Source organism: Sceloporus undulatus, chromosome 4 (assembly GCF_019175285.1).
Source record: "Sceloporus undulatus isolate JIND9_A2432 ecotype Alabama chromosome 4, SceUnd_v1.1, whole genome shotgun sequence".
NCBI lineage: Eukaryota > Metazoa > Chordata > Lepidosauria > Squamata > Phrynosomatidae > Sceloporus > Sceloporus undulatus.
In genome coordinates this window covers 2,030,804-2,054,260 of record NC_056525.1, presented here as the reverse complement: position 1 = coordinate 2,054,260, position 23,457 = coordinate 2,030,804, and the positions used below count along the sequence as shown (strand labels likewise).

Sequence of the window (23,457 nt, the reverse complement as noted above, 5' to 3'; positions counted from 1 at the left end):
CGTTTTACTTTCCCCCCATTGTCTGAGGAAGAACAATGTGAATGAGAACAGAAACTTGGCATGAAAACCATTCTAAAAAGTAGAAGAATATTAAGATGTTGCTGGTTGGCTTTTTACTAAAACGAAAGAGCAGCTGGCACATTTGAAGCAGGGCGAAAAGCGGTTTGGAAAAATAGCTGGTGATGGAGAGATCACTGCCAGTTCCTTCGAGTTCACTCCTTTTGTCAAATACTGTATAGACTCATATATAGGTCCAGAAATTTTAGTGAAAAATTTGACCCCAAAAGCCTGAGTCGACTTATCCATGGGTCAGTGCAAGTACTGTACTTTAATTTTTATTTAAACAAGGAACCATCCACCGGTGAAAGGCAAAAGCATAGTCTGTCCTGGAAGCACTGACCCATCTCTACTAATAATAATAATAATATTTAATCCATCCATCCTGTAGTATGGGCACAGTTCAGTATGCTTTTGGCACAGTTTTCCTTTGCTCCCTCCTTGAGATCCTTCATTACAAGAGCCTAAATTTTACCCTTGACTCATACACAAGTCATATCAAAATCCATAATTTTGGCCTCTAAACCTGGCCTCTACTTATTATACATGAGGTCGAATATATATGGTAGGATGAGGCCAAGGGGATAGAATCATAGCATCATGGAATGACAGAGGCTCCCAAGGGCTGCCCAGTCCAAACCCCTTCTGCCATGCAGGAGGACACTATCCAAGCCCTCCTTGTGACAGATGGCCACCCAGCCTCTGTTTGAAAACCTCCAAAGAAGAAGACTCCACAACCCTCCAAGGCAGCAACATCTTCCAGTCAAACAGCTCTTGCCATCAAGAAATTCTTCCTAATGTTTAGGTGGAATCTTTTCCCCTGAAGTTTGAATTGATGGCTCTGTGTCAGAAAACAAGGTTGCTCCATTGTGTCACCCCTTCAGATATTTAAGCAGGGCTGTCATGTCTACTCTGAATCTTCTTTTAGAATCATAGAGTTGGAAGAGACCCCAAGGGCCATCCAGTCCAACCCTATTCTGCCATGCAGGAACTCACAATCAGAGCATCCCAAAAAGATGGCCATCCAGCCTCTGTTTAAAGACCTCCAAGGAAGGAGACTCCACTAAAATCTCCGAGGAAGGAGTGTGTTCCACTGTCGAACAGCCCTTACTCTCAGGAAGTTCCTCCTAACGTTTTGGTGGAATCTCTTTTCCTGTAGTTTGAATACATTGTTCTGTGTTCTATTCTCTGTAGCAGCAGAAAACAAGCTTGCTCCCTCCTCAACATGACATCCCTTCAAATACTTAAACAGAGCTATCCTATCACCTCTTAATCATCTCTTCTCCAGGCTAAACATCTCCTCCTCTCTAAGCCGCTCCTCATAGCTACACCAAGGACAACAACATGGCATTGCCAACCCACCTCCGGAAATAAGAATTCTCTGATGGTGGTTGTGTGCGTTCACAGAATTACTGACTTATGCCAACCCTAAAGTGAACCTATCATGGGGCTGTTGTTGTTGTTGTTGTTGTTGGGTAGAATTTGTTCAAAGGGAGTTTGCCTTCCTCTGAAGCTGAGAGAGTGTGACCAGACCAAGTTCCCACAATGGATTTCCGTGGCTGAGTGGGGATCTGAACCCTGGTCTCTTGATGTCCTAGTCCAATGTTCAAACCACTACACCATACTTCCTTTCAAGAACTTTGAGCCCACCACCTCAATGAAACTAAAAAAAACCTAAAACCCACATATAGACACACGCACATGCATATATAGGTATATAACCTTACATCACATTTATGCAATTACACTAAGTAAAAACAGACTTCCAAATGTCTAATCACAAATGATATTTTCCATACAATTTGACTCCTATATATCTATGTATTTTGTGCTTTTTAGTAGGCCACCAAAAATTGCATCCCTGTGTTGTGAATTTTGTTGTAATTTGTTACTTGGCCCTGAATATGTTTCCAAGGAAGGAAAAGCTACTCTTTTGGAGGACGCTAACTCCTCCATCTTCTAACTGGAAGATTCTGGGAACTGATGTCCATATATATATATATATATATATATATATATATATACACATGCCCTGAGTAGCATTATGCCTGAGCTTTGGCACACTCTCCAACAGTATCAAGAGAACACTGTTTGCCACGTCTTTCCGTCAGTAAAGCTAGAAGCAGAGGTAGGAAAGGTTACATTTTTGGACTGCACCTCCCAGTATCCCCAGTGGGGTTCTGGTAGCTTTCCCAAGCTCTGAGTAGGAGCTGCCCAGGGCAATATGGCCCGCAGTCTGTTTTGGGATAAGGGAAGAGGTGGAAGCGCTGGAGGCTTCCCAAAACGCCTGGCTCTTGCTTTATCTCTCGGCGTCAGACTGTTAGTGGTGAACCAGGCGAAAGAAAAAGGACATGGAAGGAAACAAAGGGAGGAAACTCCCCAATTGGCCTTTCCCACAACATGGAACCATGTGGCCTTTTGCAAGGAAAGAGGCCGCCCAGTTTGTCTCCTCTTTGGGCCTTTGCCAAAGGAAACAAAGGGCCCAAAGGGACAGGCCAAAATAAAGCTGCTTCTTGTCACTTTGGAGGTATGCTGTTTAAATGACGCATGCGTCCTAAGAGGCCAGAAGCCGCGCCAAAGCCATGCTCCACTCCTAAGGACTGGAGCACAGCTTTGGCACAACTTCTACCTCTTAAGATAAAATAATAATAATAATAATAATAATAATAATAATAATAATAATAATAATTGTTTATATCTCACCCCTCTACAAAATGCAATCAGGGCGGCTTACAAAGATTAAAATATACTATCCCTAACCCTCAATTTCCCCCCTTAAAATACTATTAAACAATGTAAGAATTAAAACATACTTAAAAATTTTACAATAAACAATAGACCGTGACTAAGGTGAAGTCAGAGTTCAGCAGTTAGATTTCTTCTATGGCCGGGGAACTATTCGGGAAAGGCCTGCCAGAAGAGATCCGTCTTTATAGCTTTTTAAAAGCTGTATAGGGTGGTAATATGCCGGATCTTGTCCGGCAGGCCGTTCCACAATTCGGGCTCAATAGCTGCAAAGGTCCTCTGGGAGGTCGAGGACAGCCTTGTTTTATAAGGCTATAACAAATTCCTCCCCGAGGATCTAAGATGCGTGTGTCATTTAAACAGCATACTGTACCTCCAAAGTGACCCGAAGCAGCTTTGTTTTGGCCTGTCTGTTCAGGCCCAAAGACTGGTTCATAGTCCTGCTCGGCTGTTGGCCTTTTCTGCACAAGGCCTAGGGTTTGGGTGAGAATTGTGACGCACCCTGGGTGTCACTGGACTGCAGCTCCCAGCAACCCCCTGGGTCAGCATAGACCTCAGAGAGGGATGCTGAGAGCTGCAGTCCAAGAGTACCCTATTATGGCATTTAATTCAGAGGTAGGTTCATCTTAGGGCTGGCATAAGTCACAAATGACTTGAAGGCACACAACAACACAACAGTAAGGCGATGCTAGCATGGAGTAGTGGTCTGAGCATTGGATTATAACTCTGGAGATCAGGGCGGAGCCTTGGAAACCCACTTGGGCGAGTCACACATTCTCAGCCCCAGAAAACCCCAAAAAAGTTGGCCTGAGGGTCACCACAAGTCGGAAACAACTTGAAGGAGCAGAACAACTACAACAGCAACAACATGACTACTGCAGAGTGGCCACGAGTCAATTCTGACCCCTGTGGTCCTCACTGGCACTTCTTGTCACAATGCAGTTGTGGCATGTGCATATTTGTGGCAGGTACATGTGGAAGTCTCATTACACACTCAGGGTGAATTATTTGCCATAGCGGAATGGACTTGCTCTGCTCTCTTCACATCCCTCATGGACAACTGGGGATGTGTCAGCTCAGTGGGGCAGTGACTCTGCTCTAGGCCTTGGATAAAGGAGCTGTCCAAAGTGTTGGACCTCTTTGGAGGTCCAGTGCCTTGGAGAACTCCTTTGAGGCGCAAACAGAGACAGAGATGCAAACACTGCTCTTCCCTTATTGCCTTATAGGACCAATGGGGTGCGTGCGTCTCATTCCCTACTGACCTCAGTGGCTCCCATTCAGGGGACAGTGACTCCACTTCAGGTTTTAGTTCAAGCATTTCTTGCCCTGATAGGGGTGGGATGGGGAAAACATCCTGATTTTCTATGGGTCCTCTATACTGAGCATTTGGCCTAGGAGCAAATCCAAACAGCTGGGGAGCAGGGAATAGGGGAGATGGCAAATGAAAGGAAACCATGGGTGGCCAGAAGGAAAGGAGAGGCAAGCTTTGGCCTCAGTCCCATTTGTGTTTTAGGGGAGATCTAAGGGGAGATCATTAGCATTAGAAATTCACCTGGTCTTTTGCAATAACAACAAAAGAGGACTATTAACGTCTGCACCATTTCTTTTTCTGTTTCGACCCTCCCTCCTTGAAGCAGGGAGCAGCAAGCATGATGGTTATTGTTACTAGTGTCATTATCTTCTTAGGGATGCCAGATCTCAGCGCATAGCCCTTAGTCTGTTTATCCTCACACTAAAGGCTGGATGGATGAAAGAATAGTGAGCTCAATGTTTTCAGGACAGATTACTCTCTTGCCTTCACCAGGGGATGGTTATGTTTTTAAATAAGAGTTAAAGTACAGTACTTACATTGACCCATGGAAAAGGCGACTCAAAGTTTTGGAGTTAATTTTTTGACTAAAAATTTAAGACTTATACATGAGTAGATATAGTTAAGTGAGAAGGAATCACCCCCTGTTCCACCTTGAACTGGGAAACAGCCCCTTTAGCAAAGATTTTGTCTTAATTTCCAAACAAGAACGTTAACTCTGTGTGTGTGTGTGTGTGTGTGTGTGTGTGAATGACAAACTGTGAGCGACTGTGGCTGGTACTTAATGCATAACACTTTGTGACAACAGTAGGCACCATTCCCTAGATCTCAGATTTTGGCTTAGAAACCTCAGGGCCTGGGATGATCCTGAGTGGGCAACCACTGGGGCTCCATAGACTGCCCCTTTGGAGAGGCCCACAGTCGCCCCTTTCCTCACTGGATTGGGAATGCTGACCCCAATCTGGCCTTTCCATGGCGCAAAAAAGAGCCTCAAAAAGCAGCTTTTTTGGCACTACGAAATGTGTGCCATAGCCGCCACAGTGGTGGCTTTTCTCTGCTTCTTCAGTACAGAACATGTAAATGCTGTGCCAAAGATGTGGTTTGATGCCACCTGCCTTCTAGTCAGGAGGGTGGTGTGGGGGCAGCTTAGGGTGGAGTTGGGGTTGGGCCAGCATATGTACACCACGCCCCCTCGCCGCCCACATGCGGGCATATAATGCCAGTCTGTCGAGTCCCTTAGTCTTTATTTATGTTCCACCTTTACCCCCATCCAACCAGGATGATGCTCCATTTAGCTCCGTAGATGAATGAGTTTCTGTCTCTCACAATTTGCAAAGCCTCGAGTTCCAGGAGGTCCTGGTCACATCAGGCTGACCTGAGCCCCTCTCCATCCTCATGCCCACAGGCTGGACTGCCCTCTTGCTCCCCTCCTGGCTGGACAAAGAGGAGGCTTTATTAATAAGGAACAGGGTTGGGACAAACATCTCCTGTGGGGTTCGTCCAGCCGAGGCAGAGCAAGCCTCCCATTCACCCACCCTGGAATCTTTTTGCAAGACAGAATTAGCAGCTGTCTGGGGGGAGTCGAGGAACTCCGTGACCCTGTTTGGTAACAAGTGGGAAGAAACAGTGACTCCTGTTCCCATTCCCCTTGGGACTGAGTCATGGGCATGGGGCAAGGAAGATGGGGCCAGGGACAGGAGTTGTGTGTGTGTGTTTATGTCCCACCCGGGCTCCAGGCACACACTCCTCCTGCACACTGTGTTCCAAGAGAAAGGACCCCCCTTAAACACGCACAACTGCATGCCCCCAAGAGGCCCCACGGTGGTTGTCTTTGGAGGGAGGAAGACCAGAAACAAGGCCCTTTCTCTCTGCCAAGGTCTGAGCTCATGTGTATTTTTGCTCTCAGAGTCTGCCTTCACAACCTGGGTGGGGCAACCAAGGAGCAAAGCCCTGGCACGAGTTTTGCACAGACAGTGTGCTTTAGTTACTCAGCGTGAAAGATGCCAGTCATTCCCATGGCAAGGTCGAGCGTGACTCTGCTCTTCTCCCTGGGTTGTGTGTATAGCTCTTTCTTTCTGGGGAAATCTCCGGAGGGTGTTGCCTCTTTGAATGCCAGACCTACCCAAGGCCTCTGTTGGCTTTTGGGTTTCATCCCAGCCAAAAGAGCGGCGAGGGGAAAGGTGAAAGGGGGGCTCTGTCTCACCTACAGCTAGGAAGACCTGCCTGCAAGCAAAGGGTTTGTCATGTTCTCATCACGGACCAGTGGAAGTTTACCAAAGCATGGGGTGAGGGAAAGTACTTTTTTGGACTCCCAGAATAAAAGAGTTCTGTTCCAAGATTGGAAACAAAAACATTCACTGTCACTGGTCAGAGGACCTTATGGTTTTCACTAGGTGTGAATATATATTTCATACACAGTAGCCACAAACCTGCATCTGCAGGAATTGCGCAGTTCTGCAGTGTCCATATCTAGTAGAAGGCTGCTGTTGTGTTACTATGCCCAATGCACATTGGTGAGCAATGCACAAGAGGCCTAGTGCACAATAGGACTCATATGCATAGGTCCTGATGTGGATCACAACGGTTCTGGTGTGCATTGGGCAGCAATAAACACTGAGCACTCTTCCACCTAAACATTAGGTGTACAATAGGACTCATGGGCATGGTAAAAGCTGTTGGACAGTGGAAGATGCTGCTGCCTTTGAGGGTGATGGAGTCTCCTTCTGTGGAGGCTGGATGGCCCTCTGCCACAGGATGGGCTTGGATGGTATCTTCCTCCAAGGCAGACTGGATTTGGACTGGATGGGCCTTGAGGTCTCTTCCAACTCTATGGCTCCATTCCCACTGGGCTATAAAGCGAATCAAGAATCAGATTATAGGGACATAGTTCCCATTTGAATTCGCGTCTGATCCAACTTTGATTGATTTCTCTGTCAAAAACCTGAATCAGCGGTGGATAACCTGGGTTATCCTGACACCACTTTTCAAGTGGTTCTTTTTGCAGCTGCTGCGTCAGATCTGCAACAAATTAATGGGAACGACAGGTGTCTGAATCGATATTTTAGGAAGGGAGGAGCAATGTTCAAGGGGCTGTCCCGGGGGTGTCACCAGTTTTGTTCTCTTTCCTGCATTCCCGGTGCCATTTCCCCCCATTCGCGTAGCCTTTCCCCAGTGGAGCGGGAAGCAGGGCAAGGCGATCGCGTGTGTAGACAAATTTATTTCTTTTTAAAAAATTAAGGTTTCGATGGCCTAAGCGCTCTGCCAGGTCTCTGAACAGAGCAAACTGCTTTTGGTTTTTTTCTTTTTGCCTGAGTGCCTAAGCGCCAAAGAGATCGATTGAGTGCTTTAAAAAAAACCCAGAAAAACAGGTTTGAAAGACACAAATGGGAACAGGGAACAAAAATAGCCCACGTCAAAATGCATCAAAGAAATTGGCGTCACTGTGACATCTAATCGCCTAAGCGCTTGATTGACAGCTTTAAAAAACGGTTCCAGAAAGGCAAGGCGAACAGGGAACAAAAAAGTCCACGTCAAAATACAACGGAGAAATATCAATGGGAACGAGAATATGGGTCAAGAAAAACCGAGTCTGTTTGTCCTCTTTTGTAATGGGAACGATGGACGTGATGCAAATACGACTCAGATAATTGATCCGAGCCAGACTCTCAGCATGATTCATCGATTTATATGCCCAGTGGGTGTGGGGCCTATGATTCCTATTTTGCCTTACGATTTTGGTATCCAGGATTTAAGGAGAGTCACCATGGACAGAGGAGGTCCTCCACTCTATTGAGACACCCAGGGCCTATGGAGGCCAACAAGAATAGTGAGGGAGGGATGGAGGTATTATTATTATTATTATTATGTTATTTATTTATATCCTGCCTTCTTCTTGGTATAGGATGGCATTCCCATACCTTGGAACAAACATGGATAGAAATGGGAACTGCAGTCAGGAAATCAGAAGAAGATTAAGAATGGGGAGGACAGCTAGGAAAAAACTAGAAAAGATCTTAAAATGCAAAGATATACAACTCAGCACAAAAACTAGAATCATGCAAGCCATTGTATTCCCTATTACCATGTACAGATGTGAGAGCTGGGCAGTTAAGAAAGAAGATAGGAAGAAAATCCATTCCTTTGAGATTCTGTGGGGCTGGAGAAAAATGCTGAGGATCGCATGAAGAGCCAGAAGGACAAACCAATGGGTCCTGGAGCAGATCAAGCCAGAAACATCCATAGAAGTCAAGATGACAAGACTTAGACTGTCATACTTCGGACACATCATGAAAAGGAAGGACTCTGGAAAAGACAATAATACTGGGAAAGGTAGAGGGAAGAAGGAAAAGAGGAAGGCCACAGGCCAAATGGAGGGTGGACTCTGTCAAGGAGGTTACTATGGGTTTTATGGGATTGCAGGAATTAAGCAGAGCAGGGGAGGACAGAATAATTGAATCGTTGAGTTGGAAGAGACCACAAGGGCCATCCAGTCCAACCCCCCTTCTGCCATGCAGGAATTCTCAATCAAAGCATCCACATTGACAGATAGCCATCCAGCCTCTGTTTAAAGACCTCCAAGGAAGGAGACTCCACCACAGTCTCCGAGGAAGGAGTGTGTTCCACTGTCGAACAGCCTTTACTCTCAGGAAGTTCCTCCTAATCTTGAGTTGGGATCTCTTTTCCTGGAGCTTGCATCCATTGCTCTGGGTCCTGTTCTCTGGAGCAGCAGAAAACAAGCTTCCTCCCTCCTCACTGTGACATCCTTTCAAGTATTTAAACAGGGCTATCATGTCTCCTCTTAACCTTCTCTTCTCCAGGCTAAACTTCCCCAGCAGTTCCCTAAGTCTTTCCTCATAAGGCTTTATGGTTTCCAGGCCCTTCACCATTTTGTTTGCCCTCCTTTGGACATGCTCCAGTTTCTCAACATCCTTTTTGAATTGTGGGGCCCAGAACTGGACACAATATTCCAGGTGAGGCCTGACCAAAGCAGAATAGAATGGCACTATTACTTCTCTTTATTCTGCTTTGGGGTCTTGGAGATGTCTCATCCATACTGTCGCTATGAGTCGAGATAGACTTGAGGGCAGTTAACAACAACAAAAATAGGGTGGCACACACATCCCTCTCTGCCCCTCTTGTATAGAGGACATTGGCCATGATACATTCAAGTTGTTAAGTGTGAATGTCCTAATTCTGAGTTATGCATTGATTACATTGTGCAACTCTTATGTTGAATGGCAGTTTACCCAATGAATGTGCACCTGAATGTGCAACCAAATGCACATATGGGCATCTGCCTGTGTGCACAACATCTCAATGCACATGTTGTCATAGACCAGCTTGGCTTCATTTCAATTGAAGGAGTGATAGTGCCCAAAAAGTATGTGTGCAGTCCTTTGCCTCTCCCCACCACAAACTCTTCCGTTGCCATCAGGTGGATGTCTTTATTTGTTCAGCTGTTCCGACCAATGCAACCCCCAGCATTTCCACATTAATCCCCAGTGGGATCCCACTGTTTTGTACCTGTAGTTCTGATTAAAAGAAACACTCATTTCTCCCACCCCATGCCAAACCCAGTTGACTTGTGGTTTTACTACCCAAATGACTGGTTTGTACTTACAAAGAAGAGGCAGAAGAAGAGGTGAAGGTCTGAGTTGCAAAGCACCTTAGATGGCAATGCATATCCATCCTTATTCTGAGAAGAGAGTACATAGGTGGAGCATGCCAAAATGCTTGCCAGCGCACGCCCTTGGTCTCCCGAGAGGTGCCTACGATGCATTTTATTTATTGACATGAACATGTTTGTCCTCCTCTCAGTGCCTTGGCACCACTGAAAGGAAGCCAAAGAAGGGACTGATGATGGACAAAGCAATGCTTTGACAAACTGGATCCCCAGAGCATCCTGCCTCTTTGGCTAGCTCTGCCCTGGTTCCTTGATGCCCTTCTTCTTGCTAGCAGTGGGCTTTTGGCAGGGATAGAAAAACACTGACAAAATTCTTTTTTGTTCTTCCCACAGGGCCTTGCCCCATTGAGACATCAGGGACCAGGTCTTCTTTCCCTCTCACTTGCTCCCTGGAAGAAACAACATGGAGCTCAGCAGTGGAAGGCCAAGATGGATCCTCCGTGACAATGTTCATCTTCTCTCCTCCGGACGCCCGAATTGGCCGGTACCACCTCACCATGGAGGCCTCCACAGAAGGCCAAGGCTCCAGCTATGACTTGGGGGAATTCATCCTGCTCTTTAATCCTTGGTGTCCAGGTAGGTCTCTTCGACAGGGCCTTTGGAACAGCCATTAGGAAGCTGCATTGTAGATTTGGGGTCTGCTTGGTGGCAGATGGAAGTTCAAGTTGGTGGTGGTGGTGGATCAGTTCAAGGCTTAAAGCTTTAAAGGAGTTAAGAGAGCCAGCATGGCATAGTGGTTTGAGCAGCGGACTATGACTTTGGAGACCAGGGTTCAGTTCCCAGCTTGGTCATGAAAACCGGTGGGAGATCTTGATCAAGTCACATACTTTCAGCCTCAGGGAAAGGCAATGGCAGATCTCCTCTGAAGATCTAGCCAAGAAAACCCCCTGATAGGTTTGCCTTAGGGTTGCCATAATTCGAAACAATAACAACATATGTGTAAGGTGTATATATGAAACATGCATGAATTTTGTGTTTAGACGTGGGTCCTGTCTATCACATAGCATCATAGAATCATGCCCTACTTTGGGGAAAGATAAGTTACATTATTCTTAAGAATGTGGAATTTCTATAGTTCTTGGATGTTGTTCTTGAATGCTTCCAGAAGAGGCAATTCTCCCTTTTCTGACAATATTTCTTCCAGCTGGTGGGATCCAGCGGATGCAAACACTGCCTTGGAGAGCCCACATGATTCCCACCATTGAGCTAAACTGCCTGACAATAGTAGCTCTCCAAAGAAGGGTCTATTCCCAACCTTTACCTGGGGATGCCACAGTCTTGAACCTGGGACCTTCTACATTCCCCATCACAGGGCATGCATTTTGTCTGCAAAAGATCTCAGATTCAATCCTTGGAAAAGACAGGTTTAGAAAGTCCAAGATAGCAGGGCTGACATCAGCCACCGGGAGAGATTGGGCTAAATGCTATTGCTAGTCCTAGTAAAAGAGAATTAAATGCATTTGGTGGCTAAATGATAAGACATCCCAGCCTTTCCCAAACCCTGGTTAGCCTTGTCTTGAAAAGTAACAATGAAACTTATGGGACCTTTAAGACCAACAGGTTTCTTTTACCAGGAACTAAAGATGCACCTCTTCAAATGCATGGAGGAAAAGAGATTTAAAAAAGACATCTCCCCACCGCTTCCTTCTCTCAGCTCACACAAAAAGGCATTGCAGATGCAGACTTGCAAAAGATGTTCACAGGGCCCTTCCAGACATAGAGCTTAGTGTGTCTGGAAGCTTGTCTTAGCAACGTTGTGCCTCACAACATAAAACTGCTTAGTTATTGCTGTGGGAAAACCAGACAATCTTTTGCATTGCTGTTACAATTTGCTGGAGGGAATTGCGTTCCCTTCTTGTAAACTGCTAACAAAAATGGTCCACTGGTCTCTGAGGGATTTTATATTCTAAAATAAAACTGACCCAAGGGACACAAAATAGAAAGAGTGGGTGGATGAGGAACGGAGAAGGGAGGGATGTGGAAAATTATACTGGTTTCAGCTGATGTGAAAAAAGAAATCAACACATGACATCTACATTTTTGTCATGTTGCTAAGGCAATGCTGTCTGAACATTCCTTCCCTCAAAAATTGCAAACGGTCCCTGGGGCAGATATTTTTGGACATTGCAGCTACTTGCTGTGGCAAAGCCTTTTTGGTTTCACCAGGGTTTGGGAAAGTAACTTTACCAAGTTCTGGGTTTTTCCCAGTTGCAAAATGGGTCAAATACTCCAGGATGCTCAAACTAGGGACAGAACACCAAGACCTTTCCTGCAGAGAATTCAGATTTGACAGTGGAGAGGGAAGGCTGACCTTGCCCACCTGGCGCTCTCTCTATTTGGACTGCAAGTCCCCCCAACCAGCTGGCTGCAAAGGAGCATTGTAGTCCAATATATTCTAGACTGAGGATGCCCAACTGGGATACAGAAAGCAAAGGAAGGAGAGGCTCAAGATGTCCAAGGAAAAACCCTGGGAGCTGGGGGAGAGGGTTGAATCTGCTCTGTGTCTTATCCAAACAAGGAGCTATTTAAGGGATGGAAGTAAAATAGGTTCCACAACTTGGGCCACTTCTTTGAAATAACATTTCAAACGTCATACAACGCAGGGAATCATGCCCTTTCCTTGGCACTATGAGCAGTGTTTTCCAGTCACTTTTAAAAGCTGCATTTGAAGGCATTTCTGGAAGCTCTGTGATAGGACTGTCATAAGATTAATGAATCTTTTAGGCCCCATTCACACTAGAGAAATATCCCGGTGTGAAACGCTGCAAGGAGGAAGGCAGTGGCATGGGGGTTTTGCAAACGTTGGTTGACTCTTCATGCCCACATGCCACTCGCTTGAGGCACCCACCAGTTGGCCTGGAAGGAAGGCTTCTGCTGAATATTTTGAGTCTGTTAATTAAACACAGATGAAGGGGGGATGCTATGGGGACTGCAGGATGCAGAAGAGAGGAGCATCTCTTCCCTCCATCAGTGGCAACACATTTTCTGAGCTTCATCTGGAGAGATGGAGGATGGTTATTGTCCTGCTGCAGCTGGACAAGGGAAGGGTAAATGAAGGGTAAACAGTCCCTCCCCACGTGCTCATGTCCCAATTTGCAATCCCTTCCACCAGATCTGGAATTAGTTAGGGAGAAAGCAAAGTTGGGGGTGCATGATGAGCATTCAAAGGAATGCAGTGAGGAGGAGAGTATGGTGGGTCCAAGGGCTGGTTTTGTATCCCTTGTACCTACCGAGGGCTTGACAGACTGGGGGCCCCAACCCCCCAAACAGAAGAGGAGGTAGCTGGCAATCCACTTCTAGTTTTGAAAAACAGGTAATCATGGAGTTGGAAGTCTCAGAGACCCCAAAGACAGTCCAATCCAGCCCCCTTCTGCCATGCAGGAAGACACCATCCGAGTGCTCCCAGTGATGGATGGCCATCCAGCCTCTGTTTAAAACCTTCCAAAGAAGGAGACTCTACCACAATCTCTGAGGGAATGTCTTTCACTGTGGAACAGCCCTTACAGTCAGGATGTTCCTCCTAATGTTTAGGAGGAATCACTTTTCCTGAAGTTTGCATCCATTGCTCCATGCCCCACTCTCTGGAGCAGCATAAAGCAAGCTTGCTGCATCCTCAGTAGAACATCCCTTCATAAGCATGGCTATCATGCCCCCTCTTAACCATCTCTTCCCCAGTCTAAGCATACCCAGCTCCCCATGTCTCTTCTTATAGGGCTTGTTGCTTGGCTTCATATAGGGCTTGTTGGTATATACAGTAAATGCTTTGATGCAGGAATTTCGTTTAAAATAGGAAAGTTATTTAGTGGTGTGGAGCTATTATTCAGCTGGTCTAATTTTAATTTTAAAAGAACTCTAGGAGAGAAAAGGGCAAGAAAAGAGGGAAAGTTTCCTAAAAGCATTCTTTTCCTCTGTGCCCAGATGATTCCGTCTTCATGGAAAGCGAAGAGGCCCGCGTCGAGTATGTGTTGACTCAGCATGGCCACATCTACCAGGGGTCCAAGGACTACATCTATTCCATTCCCTGGAACTTTGGGCAGGTGAGTTTTGCCCACACTTCACAGTTAAAGTGGGATCAAACTGCTATAATTGTGTAGAATCATCCCAAATGCACTCTCCTGATCTGGAGCAGAGGAAATCCAAGCCCTACTCCCAAAGTACAAATCCCATGTTCTGTAGGATGGAGCAATGGCAGTTAAGGCTCAGCGTGCTGCAACTGTGCTTATATATTTGTTTATTTAATGCGTTGGCTTTCTCCCCATATAGAACTCAAGGTAAATTACAGTATGGGTCAAAAATAAAGTACAAGTACAGTCAACCTTCTGTATCCACAGATTTGAAGCCAAAGGCTTTCATGGCCGGCATCCATAGTTTTTGGTGGGTTTTTTGGGTTATGAGGCCATGTTCGAGAAGAGTTTATTCCTGATGTTTTGCCAGCATCTGTGGCTGGCATCTCCAGAGAATGCTGGCATGGAAGAGAGTTGGCTATATGTATGTATGTATACACACACACACACACACACACACACACACCCCACTCACTTCCATGGCAGCATTCTCTGAAGATGCCAGCCACAGATGCTGGTGAAACGTCTTCTAGAACAAAAACCCACAAAAATCCATATCCACAGATTCTTTTTCCACAGATTCAATCATCTGTTGCTTGAAAATGTTTTCAAAATACAGTGGGTCCTTGATATTGTCTGTGGTTTGATTCCAGGCTTCGCTGTGGATAACAAAATCCCTGTCCCATTATAAATTGTACATTTTAAACGATGAATTTTAAACATAGATTGTTTCAATAGGTATCTGTCTTGTTTGTTTTTGAAACTGCTGTATGTTTTAAGTGATGTTGTGTTCTTAAATGATGCTTTTTTGTCGGTCTGTTGTTGTTCTCCACCTCAATCCATGGAGAAAGGTGGGTAAGAAATAATTATTATTAGAAACTTGCCAAGAGTCACTCCAAAGAGTTTTTCACATGGAGACAATTGGAAGTGTAAATGGGGTTTATCCCGTGAAAACCATGCATTCGCAATTAAGATTTTCACATAACATTATGATTAAAGAACCATTATCCCAGGAATATCTTGTGAAAATCATGCAGTTGCACACATTTTTGATAAAGGTTTTCATACGATGTTGCGATCAAAAGCGATTAAAGTGATATTCACCCAGGAATAACCATGCAATAAACAGCAACAAATCATTCATAGGAAAATCCCATGAAAGATTTGTTGCTGCTTATTCCCTGGTTATTCCCAGGATAATGACCACTGTGTGTGAAAATCGTAATCACGCTTTAATAGAAATTGCACGATTTTCACGGGGGAACCCCCTTTAAACTTGCAATTTTCTCCCAGGTGATAAACTCCTTAGTCGCCATAAGTCAGAAACACAACAACAACAGCAAAATAATAATAATAATAATAATAATAATAATAATAATAATAATAATATCCAATGGCATAGTAAAATGGTGTCCCTTATGTAAAATGGCAAAATGAAGGTTTACTATTTTCAAGCCGTGGATGGTTGAATCCATGGGTTCAGAATCCGTGGATATGGAGGGACAACTGTATATAACTTCCCAAATGCACACTTTGATTGCGTGGCTGCAACCCACGAAGGAAGGAAAATAACAGATTTCAAAATGGCTCAGTTTTATCCTCTTCTGGTGTTCCCCAAAACTGTTTCTTTCTATGCATTCATTCATGGATTACTTTGGTTCCTGTGATGAACATTAGAACAAGAATGTGCAGAAATTATTTCATTGATAGCAACATCAGAACTTAATGTAAAGTTTAAATATATATAGCCTATCCATCCCACCATCTTTGAATGGGTAAAAATTTAAGAAGCTTTTCTGAAAGAAGAATTAAACTTGCAAGGTTTACAAAAAGGGAAAAGGGAACTGGATTCATTATCATGGCTTATTGCCAATTAGGATGTCTCTGTTGTCTTTTTAAACAGTTTAAAGTAACAGGAAAAGTAACGCTCCTTATTGCGTTCTGTTGTTCAGATGTATTGATTTTGGTGAGCCTGATGATGATTATAAGATGTATTTTTTAAATCTCATGAAAAGAACCACACTGAACTTCATCTCAGGGAAACAAAAAGCAGAAGTCTATCTGCTTCAATTGACTTTTTGTGATTATTATTATTATTAACCTTTATTTATGAAGCGCTGTAAATTTACACAGCGCTGTACATGCAATCCTTTTAGTTAGACGGTTCCCTGCCCTCAGGCTTACAATCTAAAAAGACATGACACAGAAGGAGAAGGGAGTGGTGACGGGAAAGGGTAAGAGGTCCAGCAGTTCCTCTCTACCTCCGAGGCCTGGACCAAGGCAGATGGACTGGAGGGAGGACTTGGCTTCAAAATGGAAGGTTAATCATTATCCAGGGAAAATACATACTCACAAGTAGGATAATACATATACAGTACATAGCAATACAGGAAATGGATCGATAAACAGCCAACAACAGAACATCAGATAGTAAGCGACAATTATGCGATGCCTGGGAAGGCTTCTCTGAATAGGATGGTTTTCAACTCCGTTTTGAAGCTGGTTAATGAAGTGATGGCTCTTGCTTGTGGAGGAAGAAGGTTCCAGGAGTGAGGGGCAGCAAGTGAAAAGGGGCGAATCCGGGATAGGGCAGAGGAAATCCTGGGCTGAGACAGGAACCCTTGACTACCAAAACGGAGGGCCCTGGTGAGAAGGTGAGGAGAAAGAAGGTCTGATAAGTAAGGAGGGGCCAGTCCATGGAGGGCTTTAAACGTCGACAGCAGAAGCTTGTACTGAATGAGGAAAGGGAGTGGGAGCCAGTGAAGGGACGCCAAGACAGGAGAGATGTGGTCAGAGCGGTGGGTGGAAGTGATAATGCGTGCAGCTGAATGCTGGACAGAGATTAAAGGACGGAGGTGAGAAAGAGGAAGCCCAGCCAGGAGGACATTACAGTAATCAAGTCGTGAGACCACTAGGGCATGGACCAGGATCTTGGCAGTAGAGGCGGAGAGATATGGTTGGATTTTGGCAATATTGTACAAAAAGAATCTACAAGCCTTGGCTGTGGTCTGGATCTGAGGGATACACGACAGAGAAGAGTCAACGATAAAACCAAGACTAAGGGCTTGCTGGACTGGTTGAATGGAAATGTTGTCCACAGAGACAGAGAAGGAGTGTTGAAGGTTGGGCTTAGGAGGAAAGACAAGAAGCTCCGTCTTGGACATGTTGAGCTTCAAATGCTGATGGCGCATCCACTGTGAGACAGCTGTGAGGCAAGATGAGACTTGCTGTTCAAGCCTTGGAGAAAGGTCAGGGGCAGAAAGATACAGCTGGGTGTCATTGGCATACAGATGGTAGGAAAAACCAAAAGAGCTGATGAGTTTTCCTAAGGACAGTGTGTAGAGAGAAAACAGAAGGGGACCCAGAACAGAGCCCTGAGGAAATCCAACAGATAAGGGAACAGGAGAAGAAGTCTGACTCCCTGCAACTACTACAAAAGATCTGCCAGACAAGTAAGATCTAAACCAGTCGAGAACAGAGTCTGAGAACCCAAGGTCAGAAAGTATATTAACTAGAAGAGAGTGATCAATGGTGTCAAAGGCTGCAGACAGATCAAGAAGGATGAGAACAGAGTAAAGGCCATTAGCCTTGGCCAGTAAAAGGTCACTGGAGATCTTAGTGAGAGCTGTCTCTGTGGAATGCCTTGGGCAGAAACCAGACTGAAAGGGATCGAGAATGGAGTTGACTTCAAGAAACTCAAGACAGCGCGAATAGACAACCCGTTCCAAAACCTTAGAAAGGAAGGGGAGAAGAGAAATCGGACGATAGCTAGACAAAGAGGAGGGGTCAAGAGAAGGTTTTTTCAGAATTGGGGAAATGAGAGCATGTTTGAAGTCCGACGGGAAGGAGCCTGTAGAGAGAGAGAGAGAGATTGAAGATATGGAGAAGCGAGGGCAGAAAGGAGGGAGCTATAGAGATTAGAAGACGAGTAGGAATTGGATCAAGAGAACAGGTTGCAGGTTTGGAAGAATTCAGAAGTGTAGAGAGTTCATCCAAAGAGGCAGGAGGAAAGACAGAAAATTTGTTAGGCGAAAGCGATAGAAGATTAAGAGCAGAAGAAGAATCAGGAGGGACTATCTCAGAGCGAATAGTGGTAATCTTAGAGATGAAATAGTTAGCAAAGTCATAGATCATTCCACAAAGGAAGCTCTGGATATTACTTCTTAAAAACTAATTTCTTGATATGAAAATGCTGATTCTGGAATTCACTGGACTGAGTCAGGAGAAAGGAGGAAACTCAGATCTGAGTTGAGAGCTTGGTTTACAGAGACCGAGTGGACAATAAATCACTGGACCCAGCTGTGGTCAAGGAAAACTCTGTATCCCTTGGATAGCCCTCTTGCTGGAGTCCAAATTTTGTTATCTGTCGGCCGGGTCCACAGAAAATCCAATGCACTTGGAATGCACTTGGAGATATCTAAGCCAAATTTGGATAGTCAGAGGCTGTGGTTAAAACATGGACATTTTTAACATTAAAAGGTAGCAAAACTATCAAATAACACTACAATCATGCTGGGATAAGAAATGATCTTAGCCTGCCAGGAGAAGGAGAGAAAGAAGGGGCCGATCTCGCCTCCTGCAGAAGTGCAAAACTATGGGGTTCTACCCAGCAGTTCTCTAGACTCTTCATATCTGAAGACTTTGGGGCTCCTCAGACCGACCATTAAGGCCACCCTTGGGGCAGAGTCATGGCATTGTGTCTACATGACGCATGCCCCAACTCTGCCCCCCATGGCGCAATGACACCGTGTGCCGCTCCATGTGGCATGCGGCATCATGACACTCCTCCAGTGCTACGTCTGTGCAATGCAGCGCCAAAGAAGTGCCATATAACCATGGTGCCATGGCTATCATTTTCCAAGGTGCAAAAAGCTCCTTTTTGTGCCCTGGCAAGGCTGGATCAGGCTAGGAAAGGGGCGGCATTGTGACGTCCCTTCGGGGCTGTCTGTACAGCCCCCTAATCACATGAGGCTACAGAAGCAGAATTTTAACAGGATAAAAGCATCTTTTGCTGGTACGTATTGCATGTTGTTGTGTCTGTCTTGCTGCTGCTTTGCATCCCAATCATTACCTTACTGCATCTTTTCATTGACAGGCAAAACCTGTCAATGGGCTCACTCGGGCTGCTCTTCCATGACTGCCTTTGTGTGATAGGTCCCTTCCGATGCAGTTCTCAGGCAGCCACATGGTGTGAACAGATGTGATTCTGCTCCTCTTCTTCTCTTCCACTCACAGTGATTGTGGTTGCCAACACCTTCCCAAAGCCAGCTGCTGTGTCCACATTCACACAGCAGCCAGCTTGGACAGTGGAACACACACCCTTGGAGTGTAGTGCAGTCTCCTTCTTTGGAGGTCTTTAAGCAGAGGCTGGATGGCCATCTGTCAATGGAGATGCTTTGACTGAGATTTCCTGCATGGCAGAAGAAGGGTGGACTGGATCAGGGCCGTTGGGGTCTCTTCCAACTCTATGATTCTGTGAGTTTTCATCCCATGTTGTGCTGATCCATTTCTCAAAATAAACCTGGCACCTTGAATGGCTATTGGATTGAAACACAGAATGGAGTCACTGCCAAGGGAGGCATCAGCCTCTGCTGGATCGAGTGACATTGCAAGATGGAGTGCAGGACTTTCAAATCATATTGAGCAGGGAGCAAGCTTGTTTTCTGCTGCTCCAGAGACTAGAACAATGGATACAAGCTACAGGAAAAGAGATTCCACCTAAACATTAGGAGGAACTTCCTGACAGTAAAGGCTGTTTGACAGTCGAACACACTCGCTATGAGTCTTTTGGAGCCTCCTTCTCTGGAGGTCTTTAAGCAGAGGCTGGATGGCCATCTGTCGGGGGTGCTTTGATTGAGAGTTCCTGCATGGCAGAATGGGGTTGGACTGGATCAGGGCCCTTGAGGAATCTAGGATTCTATGATCCTCTGCTTTGGCCTTTCTCTGGGGGTGGATGGTCCATGGAGAGCTTCTCTGTGCTTATCCCAGCCTTTTCCTCTGAATATCTCTAATCTCTGCTGCACAAACAGGGCTGAAGCAGCGCCTAGGCTGCCTGCCAGGTTCCCTGACCCTTCCTGGGCTTTCAGATAAGAGAAATGCTTCAGTTGGCTCCTGCTGCCAAGGCAGAACAAAGGCACAAAGGCTGTTCTCCATGGATTGGAAAATTTTACAAGCAAATGTGTTGAAAACATAGCTGAAGTTCACAGGCCTCTGGTCTTGGATCTCTCTTTTCCAGTTCCCACCATGAAGGGAAGAATCTTAGGGTAAGAGCACCACCTTGAAAAAGTCTATCCATCCATCCAACTATAATGCTAAGATCCTAAATCCTAGAACTGGAAGAGACTCCCATCCAGTCCAACTCCATTCTGCCATGCAGGAAGATACCTTCAAAGCACTCCTGACCCAAACACAGTCCAAAAAGGCTAATTGCTATACAGCTGATAGCTGGCAACTAATGAGCAAGCAAAGCCATGGAGCAGCTTACAGTTCAGCACTTACTTTACTGTAGTATATACATGTCTTACATGCCAAACAAATTCAACAATATCCGAGTCAGGTACACAGCACCCAGAGTCAACAAACACAGTCCAGGTCAAGAACAGAGTTCAGGAACACAACGAGGAGGCAAGCAGGGCAGAGAATCTCCTGCAACTCCTGGAGGATAGTGCTGGGCATTTACAGATCATGCAGCTGCTGTTTAATTAATTGCTGCTACTGCTGAGACCCCCTGAAGCCCTCCCTTCATTGTCTCCGCTCAGCAAAGATAGGTAAGGGTAAGGGGTCTTCTGTATCTGAATGGACAGGACTCTCTGCCGGAGCTGGTCCTGCCCTTTGGTCTTAGATGTGTGGCTCTGGAACCTCCTCCTGCTTTGGTTTAGCAGCAGGTCCATTCTTCTGTCTCTGAGTTAGAGTGTATGGAGATGATCAGACAGGGATGAAAGCAGTAAAAGATATACTCCTGGCAAAGTAGTGCGATTTCACTGACGATTTTCAGACACATCACATTTATCCAGGACTTAACCCATGAAGAACCAGCAATGCTCTAGCAACAAACCATTCATGGGGAAGTTTCATGGATGGTTTGTTGCTGGATCTTAAATTAATTAAGTCCTGGATAAGTGCAACGTTGTCTGAAAATCTTCAGCACAGTTGCGTGACTTTGCCAAGAATATGCCTCCTCCCTAATTTCCCCCCATCTGAAAATCTCCTTTGTCCATATTCTGGAAGCAGGGCATGATACCTCCTGAGAGATGAGTCTCTGCTTAAAAACCTCCAAAGAAAAGCCTCCACCACACTGAGCATCTTCCACTGCGGAATACCTCTTTCCATCAGAATGTTTTGGCAGAGGAGGTGGCATGGATGAAGCCTTTACCTGCGATCTTCATCATCTCCACCCTGCTCCCCTTTCTTACAGTGGCTGGTGTAAGAAAGAGAGATGCCCATCCCATGGTTGTGTTAGGGGTTATTTTTCCTTCAGTCCCTTATCCCTTTTGGCTTTTGGAGGACAAGGGATAAGCTGGGGCTTTGCTTATCTTTCCTTCTGTCTTCTCCTCTTCTATCACTAGTTTGAAGAAGGGATTGTGGACATCTGTCTGCAGCTGCTGGACACCAACCCCAAGTTCCTCCGTAACCAAGACAAGGACTGCTCCCGCCGCAACAGCCCCGTCTACGTCAGCAGAGTGGTGAGCGCCATGGTGAGTAGCCACCAGAAAACCCACGAAATGCTGGGTGGCAGTCATGGCCAATGGTTTCCAGAGCCACCAGATTTTAGTCTCAGCTTCAAAGGAGCTGTCCAGGGTATCAAATCCTATGTCTTTACAAAGGGTTGGGCATCCATTAAATTTCAGACTAAACCCTGGAATGGATCTGCTGCCCCACTGGCCTAGAAACCACCAGACAAAGCAAATGGTCTTCTTATGAAGTGGCTCTTCTAGCCACCATCCAAAAAGGACTCTCATTCTTCCACCCAGGCCCTGAAAAAGTTATTCCTGAGGACTACAGCTCCCAGAATCTCTGCAGCCAGTATAGCCACTGTGATTGTGGGATTTGCAGCTTAACAAGTCCCTTTACTTGTTTATTTCTTAGTAAACAAATAAGTAAGTCAGTAATTTTCCCAAACTTTGGTGCAGCCATCGCTGTCACAAGTCTACCCAGTTGGGGCTTTGCACTGAGAACTAAAAATGAAATCCTGTGCCAACAACACTTAAACTCTAAAGCCTGTATAAAGTATGCAGGCTGAGAGTCAACGGCTGTCTTGTTTCTCTTTTTGCATAGTTGTGTCTGCACTATGTCAACATGGCATATAAAATTAATTGGTTTGGGATCTGAAAAGTTCAAACATGAAATTGTTGACTCGGAATGGTTTACGATCTGGAATTCTGCAGTGTCTACCGGCTTTGAGCAAACTCTGCTTTTGTGACGCTGGTCTGCTCTGCTTCTCGCAGGTGAACTGCAATGATGACCAAGGCATCCTCTTTGGACGATGGGACAACCAGTATGACGACGGGGTGAGCCCCATGGCCTGGGCCGGAAGTGTGGACATCCTGCAGAGGTGGCAGAAGTTTGGATGCCAACCCGTCCGTTACGGACAATGCTGGGTCTTTGCAGCCGTGGCTTGCTCAGGTGAGGAACCAGCAAGAGACAGAGACGACCATATTTTCTTCCTCCCTCCTTTTACACTTCTCTCCCCAGAGCTTGGCCCCCCCCCCCCCCCCCCCTTTTTTTTTTTTTTTTTTTTTACTGTAGCTCCCAGAATCTCTCAGTCCTGGAAATCCACTCAGTCCTGGAAATCCACTAGGTGACCCTGAGCCTGTGCCACTCTCTCAGCCTCATAGGAAGGCAGTGGCAAACCTCCTTGGTATAAATCTGGCTGAGAAACCCTCAGCAGAAGGTGGCCATATGTCTGAGAACCAGCATGGTACAGTGGTTTGAATGGAAACTCATTGGATGAACCTGAGTAAGTCACATTCTCTCAGCCTCAGAGCAAGGAAGGGTAAGATTCAAAATAACTGGCCAAGAAAACCCTCGCATAGGTCACCACAAATCTGAGTTGACTTGAAGGCATATAACAGTGGAGACAGCATGGTGCAGTGGTTAGAGCATTGGAGTCAGACTCTGAAAGACCACGGTTCAAATCTTCAGATCTTGGTAAGTCATACTCTCCCAGCCTAAGAGGAAGGCAATGTTGGCATACCTCCTCTGAAGAACTCCTGCCAAGGAAGCCCCATAATATTGTTGCCATAAGTCAGAGTTGACTCGAACGCAGGCCACAACAAGAAGGAAAAAGGTTAAGTATGCCACTAGGCCTCCCGCTGCTTCTCTTTCCTGCTTGGCTCCTGCCAGACCTCCAAGTCAACCCTGACATCATTCCTTTTGCTCTCTTCATTTTCCAGCATTGCTTCCACTCACCAGAGGCTTGGGATTTCCTGCAGTCTGTGCAAATACACAGATTCCTGCACAAAACATCCAATGTGCATTTATACATATTGTGCATAAATAGATTGTGTGGATTACACAAAACCCAGAACATGCTTTCAGCACAGGGAAACCACATCTATTTTTGCATAAATGAATTTTCCATAATGATCTCCCGAAGCTTA

The 23,457-nt window shown here is 45.6% G+C and overlaps 1 protein-coding gene across 3 annotated transcripts in view; it reads left to right on the top strand.

Moving 5' to 3' along the window:
- TGM2 (transglutaminase 2) overlaps positions 1–23,457 on the top strand; it is a 54,821-nt gene that overhangs the window by 13,894 nt on the left and 17,470 nt on the right. For all 3 annotated transcript variants that reach the window (XR_006103454.1, XM_042462531.1, XM_042462532.1), the window contains exons 3-6: positions 10,128–10,370; positions 13,713–13,831; positions 21,424–21,552; positions 22,303–22,480. Coding sequence is in view for 2 of the 3 variants with exons in the window: in XM_042462531.1 (XP_042318465.1) it covers positions 10,128–10,370; positions 13,713–13,831; positions 21,424–21,552; positions 22,303–22,480 (669 nt within the window). In the remaining variant the exon portion in view is untranslated. The remainder of the gene's footprint in view (positions 1–10,127; positions 10,371–13,712; positions 13,832–21,423; positions 21,553–22,302; positions 22,481–23,457) is intronic.